The sequence below is a fragment of the Monodon monoceros genome, unplaced genomic scaffold (assembly GCF_005190385.1).
Source record: "Monodon monoceros isolate NGI ecotype Baffin Bay Population unplaced genomic scaffold, NGI_Narwhal_1 Super_Scaffold_9, whole genome shotgun sequence".
Lineage (NCBI taxonomy): Eukaryota > Metazoa > Chordata > Mammalia > Artiodactyla > Monodontidae > Monodon > Monodon monoceros.
In genome coordinates, this window is record NW_021703786.1 from 14,489,397 (window position 1) to 14,498,271 (window position 8,875).

Below are 8,875 nucleotides of genomic sequence, written 5' to 3' on the forward strand. Positions count from 1 at the left end.
TTCAAATCCGCAAATACTCAAGTTTTTCGCCCTTTCTATAAGCGTGTGATGGCTATAAAAATGTACGCACAGGCTTCTGGGTCATAGATCTTATATGAGCAGAATTGTAAACCCGTATCATTCAGAGGGGTTATACACGCATCACGTATGCACCATTAGATCTTATATACAAATGCCCAAGCACATTTAGTATTATAGTTGGACAGATTTATTTATTACATATTCTATACACAACATAGAGCACAGCACATGTGCACACTGGGTTCCCCATAAAGAATTATTGATTTGAGATATAGGTACAGGAAACACACATCTATTCAAGTACGCATGCATAAATCTCAGCTTAGCTTATCGATTAAAAAACGTTCCCCCTTCTCCACTTATTCTTTTTCTTTTTTTCTCCTTGCTTTTATTTCCTTCCCTCTGTTGAGATTTTCTCTCTCTTCTTATAGTGAAGGGCCCTTCCAAAAGCAGACCTTAAACCACAGACACTCAGCGGCTGGTCCTGGCCGGGGCTGGCCTCTGCTTTCCCCATCTCAGCCTCCTTCTTGGTTCTTGGCCTCTGGGCCCTACTGTGGCCAGGAGCTGTAGCTTTTCCCTGCCTGCCCTTCCTGGAATTATCAGCTACCGGCCCCAGCTGCGCTCAGGCGCAGTGCTGGTGCAGGGAATGGCAAAAGCCTTCGAGAGGGTTTTCCTTCTTTCTCTTTAGGACTGGGGGGAGGTGGGGAACAGTTTGGTCTCTCAGGGCAAAGTGACCCCCACTCAAGCAACCCCTCTATTACGCAGCTCTAGAAGCTGGGCTCCAGGGGCCGCTTCTCTCTGTTTGCTTCTCTCTGTCATGGTGGGGTACCATTGTCTGGGAGAGAAAAGAATGTTTTGGGGGGTGGTCCTCAGAGCACCCAAACAAGGGGCTTCCTCTCAGCTGACCCTTTAGTCATTTGCCTGAGCTGGAATTGAGCTTCAATTTGAGGCAGCAGTGCTTTCTAGAAAGCCTGGCTGAAGTGGGACTCCTTGCTTGCTGTATCTGGATCCCCACCTGGAGGAGATGAGAGCTGGGGCACAGACTCCAGGGCTTGGGTGCTATTTCATTCCCTTCCCTCCAGAGCCACCTCTCCTGAGAAGACATGAGCCCTCCAAAACCTGTCACTTTGGAATTATTTCCACCCTCCAGCTCGTTTGTGAGCAAAGACTACGTTCTGGTCTCAGAAGAGAGGCCTGGGTCCCCTCCTTACCCAGTGCACCCAGGAGCCACCAGGGGTTAGGGACAACTCACCAGACAACCAGCAACCCACAAAGCTGAACCCTGTCTGTCTGGGACACTCCACCCTTGCAGAGCACAAGTCATGAGCCTGAATGTTCTCCTTCCTCTAACTTCTTCCCTAAACTAAGTGGCTCCTCAACTTCTCTCCTGTTGCAAAGAGAGACAGCGGCAAAGCCAGGGCCAGAGTGGGAACCAGAAGGGCTGTGGCCAGAGCCCAGCGTCTGCACAGCCTGGGTCTTAAGAACAGCCCAGTGCTGTGACTTTGCCATAAATTAAAAAAACTCTGCCCACAGCCCACATGTCCTTTTGGGCCCTAATTTATATACTACAGAAAGTCATATACTCAAGCCCGCCATGCTTCATAACACCATTATTTACAGCAGGAGAGGAGTTTTTTTTTTTTCTGAAGAGGAATACATTTATTAGAGGTAAAGCCAACAGCAGACTCCATAGGTCTGGCAAATCGAGAACAGGTGCTTTGCCTTAACTGTGATTCATTCTCTAGGCGCCCAGCTCTTTCCGCTGGCGAGTCCGGGGAGCTCCCTCGACTTTCCCAAGCGTCCAACCGCTACTTAGAAGAATTTGCATCGGATTTCCCACTTGGGTCCTATGGAAAGAGCAGATCTTCACGCTGTTTGGTTCCGGATCTGCTGGGCTGTCGCCCTCGGAGAGCTGGAGTGGAAAAGGAGGGGGCCGGCTGGGCGCCGGCATTGATCTTTAAAAAATCATTTTGAAATCGCCATAATGTGAAGAAATATGGCGCTTTGCCCTCGTATTTCACACGTAATGACACGAGATGGCTTCATTTGGAAAGAAAAGCGGGCGGGAGTGTGTGCGTGTGCGGAGGTGATCCACAGCTTTCTGCACGGCAGAGGGGTACATGGCCAAAAAGATAAAACCTCAAATTCGAATGGTCCCGCTTTTGTTAAAACGACAGGACTGGGACAGCCAATCTTATAAGGGCCCAGGGTCGGAGAACGCTGAGAAAATCGGCCCCAGCCTGCCCCAAACCTGACCGGAGAGGATCGGGTCTGTCCAGGGGCCGCATCTCCCTGAGAGCCCACACCACGAGAAGCCACGGCACCCAGGGCAGAAGCCAGAGGAAAGACTGCTGGAGATGGGCCAGGAAGCCAGCCGGTGGCCCCAAGGGAGCCCCAGCGCAGGGCCGCAGAGGAGATATCAATAAAGCGGGCTATTTGGAAGCTCCTGCGAGAGAGTCTGCAGGAGGGAAAGTGGCGGGAGGGTGGGAGACTGACCCTGCAGGCTCCCTGTCTATGCTGGTGTCCAATACAGCGTGTTTGGAAATCCTTCCGAACAGGAGAGGCGAAAACTCCCGACTCACCTCCTTCCCCACTGGGTGGAGGGGGAGATAACTCTGGACCCCTTCCCACACCTCTGCTCTGCTGACACCTTAGGGAATTTCCCTTAACCCTTTCTCCTGTTCGGCTCCCCCATCTGGGCAATTTTAAAGGTCTGTTATTCAGTGGAGGAAAGGAGAAATGGCTATGCACCCCCCTTTCCTCTGACCAGGGCCAGAGAGAGGCCCAAGAAATTTAAAGGAGCTTTGACTATCTGTATTAAACTCGTTCAGAGGCTCAACTTTCCAGGGGCTGTTGTATCCCTTTAACCTCATGCGGGTTCTAATTTCAGGACAGCTAAATTTTAGGACAGGATCTTTGGACACGCAGGCCCTTTTATTCCCTTCTCTCCTCCCTCAGCCACTGAAGGGTCAGGAGAAACTCCCAGGCCTACAAACCTCCCAAACTAGTTACAGAGTCCCCTCCAAAGCAGACAACATCCTATAAAATCCCAACTTCTCCCCCATCTTTTACTTCATCTCCAGTGGCTTGCTGCTGCGCTGTTGTTTAATAAATATCTGGTGTCAGGGGACAGAGAAAAGGAGAGCCGGCGGGGTGGAGTGGAGGTGTGTTTGTGGGGGGACGGTACCACCTCCTCTTGCTTTAATTATGCCCTGGGCCTCTCTGGCTGCGCCCCAGGCTGGGGCTCGCTCCCTCCCTCTGTGCTGCGCTCCCTCTCTCCCTCCCGGACCCGTCTGGGGAGGGCTCCACAGCCAGCGTCCCTCCCGAGGCAGCCCGCTGCTTTCCCTCCGCCTCTCCTCCGCCCCCGCCGCCCCATGGCGAGAACGGCCCCCCTTCCTGCAAAAGGGGGGGGCGGCCGGCGGCTCGGGCTGAGGGTTACGTGGCCGCCGGAGCCCTGACGTGATAGCACATTGCATCAGCATAAAACAATCCATCCTCGATATGGAATGCGGTGCGGACGGATGACAGCGAGAGCGCAGCCCCCTCGCCGGATTGATTTATGTCGGAGCTGACGCTTTATCAGGCAGTCGGAAAAACTTTGACCAATCATTTTGCAAGGAGCGCTGAGCCAGGCTGCTCCACTGTACTTTGTTGGCTGAGAAGTTGAGCAGGGGTGGGGGTGGGAGGGTGGGGGGCTGGGGGTGTCGCGTCCGAAAGCCCTCACACCGGTCCGGGTGCCACCTCTCCCTGCTTGGGCGCTGCGCGCGAGCGCTTCGCTTCCCCCTGCGAGCGCCCGGATAATGTCTGAGAATGTCCATTTCTGGGACGCTTAGCAGCTATTATGTCGACTCGATCATAAGTCACGAGAGTGAGGACGCGCCTCCAGCCAAGTTTCCTTCCGGCCAGTACGCGAGCCCCCGGCAGCCAGGCCACGCGGAGCACTTGGAGTTCCCCTCGTGCAGCTTCCAGCCCAAAGCGCCGGTGTTCGGCGCCTCCTGGGCGCCGCTGAGCCCGCACGCGTCCGGAAGCCTGCCGTCCGTCTACCACCCCTACATCCAGCCCCAGGGCGTCCCGCCGGCCGAGAGCAGGTACCTCCGCACCTGGCTGGAGCCGGCACCGCGCGGCGAAGCTGCTCCTGTGCAGGGCCAGGCGGCGGTGAAGGCGGAGCCGCTGCTGGGCGCGCCTGGGGAGCTGCTCAAGCAGGGCACGCCCGAGTACAGTTTGGAAACTTCGGCGGGCAGGGAGGCCGTCCTGTCTAATCAAAGACCCGGCTACGGGGACAATAAAATTTGCGAAGGAAGCGAGGACAAAGAGAGGCCGGATCAAAGTAAGTTATAAAAAGTGAGGAAATACCCAGGCCGAAGGCCAGGCGAGGGGGAGGGGAGGGGAGGGGAGAAGCAATAAACTGCGGACAATGTGAAGGGAAACCGCGGCGACTGCCGGAGAGCGAGCGGGGGCGGAGGGAAGATGGAGGGAGGCAGATGAGTGCCCCAGAAAGGGAGACTGAGGCCGCTGGAGGAGCGCCGCCCCCACTCCTCCAAGTCCACGGGGGACCCGGGGCGCAGGGACCAGCTCGCCGCACTCTCGGCCTCCCTTCCCCCACGCCCCCGAGGCTTGGGCTGAAAGCCCGGGAAGAAGCCGACCACCGCCGGCTGGGAGAGGAGCTGGCGGGGCCGGGGAGGCAGGCAGCGAGGCCGAGAGCTCGCGCGGGCCAGGGCGGGAGCGCACCGGGCTCCCGGGCACCGCACGGCTGGCAGAGCTCCCCGCGCCACGCGCACACCGTAAAAGCCGGCCAAGGGGTAGTGGGAGGGGGCTCATTAGGATTTTATTTGCGATGCAACAGCTTGACGGAGGATTGTTTTTAGCAGATCTCGCTCAGTAGCCGCTCAGGGTCCGCAGCCGGCGCCGGGAGGGGCGCTGGAAGCCCGGGACCCGGAGACTGAGCCCCCTCCCCGGATGCGCCGGCCCCTCCCCGGGGGCCTTGCCTCCGGTCGCCTCCTCCCCTCCGTGGCATCCTCGCCCGGGTTCCAGCTTCCTTTTCTGCGGCTCCAGCTGCTCTCCGCGGGGCTCCCTAGCCCCAGCCAGAGCTGTCCGCCTCGCAGGGAGTTGGGGAATCGCTTCCGAACTTCGCGGCCGACCGGCTGCGTGGAGGAGAGATCCCCCGAAAGGACCCTGGGGAGTAGAAGGGTGGGGGGGAGAGAAGCTTGCGGAGAGGCTAACTTCATCCTCGGAAGGTAGTTTCTCACCATCTCCCACCCCTCCAAAAGCACCCCCGCCAGGAACCGAAGTCTGACTAATTTCCAGGATGTGCTGCTCGCTAAGCGCGGCAGGAGGGGAGTCGCGGATTTTTCGTCTTTTAAGGTTGAGAAGGGCAAATTGGTCGGGGCTCTTAGCCCCCAAACAATAACCTTCAGGATGGTGGGCACAAGTCCTCACCCCTTACTCTTTTTGGAGAATGAGGGTCAGATTTTTTAGTCTTTGCTTTTGCCCTGCCGGATTTCCCATCAGCAGAGCGGCCCAGAGGCCCTTTGGGGGTGCCCTTGCCTGCTGGAGGGAAGAGAACTGCCCAACTTCCCTGAGGTCTCTGTGAGCTCCCACCACCTCCAACCTGCCAGGTTGAATCACAAGAGTTGGCATTTGGGTAACACACTGGCTCTTCCCAAACCCTCCCTGCTCACACCCAAACAGGCCCACAAACCCTACCTGGAAAGTCCATTACTGCAGAGCAGCAGTTTGGCTAGAATCAATAATTAACAGTTATTTTCCTCTTTCCTATTTAATGCGGCTGTGGGTCCCATCCCGGGCACTCACATTAAGGAAGTAGCTGCAAATTGGTAAGACGCGGCACTTAGTGTAGGATGAACCAGATTTTTTTTTTTTTTAATATTCAGTGCTTTTCATTTGGGGTGAAGGAATCTAGTAGAGGGTGGCTGTTATTTTTAATTGGCTCTCCTTTATTTGGCAACTTTTCTGAGTTCAGGGGTAAGGAGAAGAGAAGCCTGTATGTATGTTTCCTCTGTTTTCCCCCACTTCCACTCCGTCACCCCTTCCCTTTCTCTGTTCCCTCTCACCACATGGAGTCAGTTGGAGCTAGCTATGCTCTGAAGGACTTCTGTTACCCCCACATGATCCATGGCTCCCCCCCCCTTAGGACTGGACCAATCTTGCATCCCAATTTCCCTGAACTTACTTTAACCAAACTGCGAGCTGAGCAGGAGTGGAAAAGGAGACTATTGCAACCATAAGTTACCTGTGAGCCCCCAGCACTCCCTTGTCCACAGGCTGGAGTTGATAAATGGTTGCAATTGGGTTGCGTGTGAATTGGAGTGTGCTGGATGTTTGCAGCATCTCTAAATGTGAATCCCTATTTGTGGTGTGTGGGGGGTCAGTGAGATATCTGCACAGACACACATGGCTGCTGCCATGTGGCCAAGAGATGCAAGCTTGGGATCAAGGCAGGAGGGTGCACTCAAACTGGACTGGAGGGCCGGGAGGTCTCTTGGCTGTGGCTGAGCAGAAGCCACTCTCCTCTCCCCCAGCCCAATCCTTCTCTCACCTCTCAGACCTAGAGCCAGGACCCTTCAGTCAGCCACCACTAGTTAGTCTGGTAGAGCTGGTGGGGGAGAGGGCTTTAGCCAGGCTGGGCTCTGACCTGAGTCCTAACCAGTTCCGACCCAAGTGGAGAAAGAGACTGAGTAAGGACCTGGGGCAGGCAAAGCTTTGGAAGTGGTGAGAAGCCTGGCACACGTTTGGCTCTATCCTGACCAAATAACTCACCTGGAGGTGCCTATAGCAACTCTTGGCCCATCTCTGGAATCCTTTCTGGGAACCTGAAGGCCCAGGTGCCCCTTTCTCCAATGTAAGATGGGGAGTGGAGACCAGGGGTGCACCCTCGTGGAAGGAGAACACGGGGGCCCTTCACCCCCTTTCCTTTCTTTGATTCTATCGCTGCTTCTCTTTCAGCCAACCTCTCCGCCAACTGGCTGCACGCTCGCTCTTCCCGGAAAAAGCGCTGTCCCTACACCAAATACCAGACGCTGGAGCTAGAGAAGGAGTTTCTGTTCAATATGTACCTCACCAGAGACCGTAGGCACGAAGTGGCCAGACTCCTCAATCTGAGTGAGAGACAAGTCAAAATCTGGTTTCAGAACCGGCGGATGAAAATGAAGAAAATGAATAAGGAACAGGGCAAAGAGTAAAGATTCCCCCCAGCCCTCCCCACCCCTTCCCCATCTCATGCTTATTTATAAGGGATGGCTGTGGAGCCTGTGCTGTCTGGGATGTATTCAAGTGAATGGGGAAGGGGGTCTTTTTCTTCAAAGTCCTTTTCTGCATCTAGAGCCTCGCTCCTTTCCTTTGCCCTCACTTGTCCTTCTCTTCTCCCTGGGCCTCAGGAGGGAGTTTTATTGATTTAGAAGGTAGATATAGTTGGTTCCTAAGAAGGTGATGGGCCCCAAGGAAAGAGTGCCCCTAGTAGAGCCCCTAGCAACCCTCTTAATTTTCCTGGGAAGCCCCAGCCCCTCACTTCCAGCCTGCTTGTTTCCCCCCTGCACCTATCCCAAAGTCACCCAGGGACACTCCAACTGCACACAGCCCAACAGATGCCCACCTGCATAAAGCCTGGAGCCCACAGTAACAATGGGAAGCGCTCACAGTCAACACTCAAATGAAGCGACACCCTAAATGCAGACCATCACACCCCAAATCTGGCAGAATAGCCCACAGACCATCAGGCAAGTCCAGGGTCTGCCCCCGATGCAATTACACACCAAGAAGAAGTCTAGAGACACACTCCTGAATGAGGCGCTGCAGCTCAAAGGGCCCAGCATCACAACACCATCCCCACAGAATCCTTAACTATACCCGGGCATGGACTCCAGGGCAAGTGGGGTAAATTCAGCTCCCAAGCTAGTGGGTTAGAAAGGACAAGGAAAGGCAGCGGTGGTCTTAGGAGAGTCTCTTGGGTTTTATGAAGGTCGTCCACATAAACACATTGTGCTACAGGAAATGTTTAATTCTGCATGTTTTCCTCTCCTTCCAACAAAAGGAGGTCAGATCGTGGGTCGTAAGCCTTGGCAGTGTCGTCCTCACGTTCATCTGTGCCCCGCTTGACAGAGACTGTAGCTTCTCTTGCTCAACACCGGCCCTGAATTCGCATCTTCCCCAGCTCTGAAATCAACTCTGTTCGGCCAATCCACCTTGCACCAGCGAGCCAAGTCGCCCCTGTAGAAACCCCCCTCCACCCTCCATCCTCTGCTAGCTCTACCCCTGCTTAGGCGGAAGAGCCAAGTCAGGAGAACCCGATGGAGAATTTATTGTGAATCGATTCCCGGGCTCCTCTCCAGAGCAAGCTGTGGAGGAAAGGGGGGAGCGAAGGCTCCCCGGGCGCGCGGAGCTTGACTTCTTTCTCCTGTCCTGCCCAGTCTGAGCCCTGAGGAGGAGCCCCGGGCTTGTCAGCTGCTGCCCCAGCGCAGAAGCGCAGAGACCAGCCCCAGTGCCTGGCTTTGCCTCCTGAGACTCGGGCCTGGATGGCGATCTGCGCGCGCACGCTTCTGGGGAGCAGTCCCGCTTGCTAAGGAAAGAGGCGAAATCGCACCTAAGCATTAGGCCGGAGCTTACTCTCGGCTTCCTTTCCTCCCCCTGCTACCCCGCCTCTCCAATCCCCTTCAATTCATGGACTCTCTCTCCTGCTTCTCCCGACCCTGCAAGGGGACATTCCAGTAGAACTTCTTTTGCTCTGTCGGTGGCAGTCGTGAAATTGTGCTGTGTTTTGTGATTTCTTTGGGGGTGATTGTCTCGCCTGTTTTCAGTTGTTGCTTATATGGGAGGGTTGTGGGTGGGAGTGGGGAGGGCG

General features: G+C 55.5%; 1 protein-coding gene across 2 annotated transcripts; it reads left to right on the forward strand.

Annotated features, from left to right (window-relative positions):
- Positions 1-3,770: 3,770 nt before the first annotated feature.
- On the forward strand, positions 3,771-8,875 carry HOXB9 (homeobox B9). Of its 2 annotated transcripts, XM_029210636.1 has the most exons (3): positions 3,799-4,348; positions 6,985-7,216; positions 8,069-8,875. In XM_029210636.1, the coding sequence occupies exons 1-3, from the start codon at positions 3,832-3,834 to the stop codon at positions 8,088-8,090; spliced, it is 771 nt and encodes a 256-aa protein (XP_029066469.1). In that variant the 5' UTR covers positions 3,799-3,831; the 3' UTR covers positions 8,091-8,875. The 2 variants fall into 2 exon arrangements, with proteins under 2 accessions (XP_029066470.1, XP_029066469.1); XM_029210637.1 differs by having other exon boundaries at positions 3,771-4,348; positions 6,985-8,875.

Coding starts and splice junctions, on each gene's coding strand:
- HOXB9 (XM_029210636.1), top strand. CDS start 3,832: ATGTCCATTTCTGGGACGCTTAGCAGCTATTATGTCGACTCGATCATA. Junction 4,349..6,984: donor CAAAGAGAGGCCGGATCAAA/GTAAGTTATAAA, acceptor CTTCTCTTTCAG/CCAACCTCTCCGCCAACTGG. Junction 7,217..8,068: donor AATAAGGAACAGGGCAAAGA/GTAAAGATTCCC, acceptor TTCCAACAAAAG/GAGGTCAGATCGTGGGTCGT.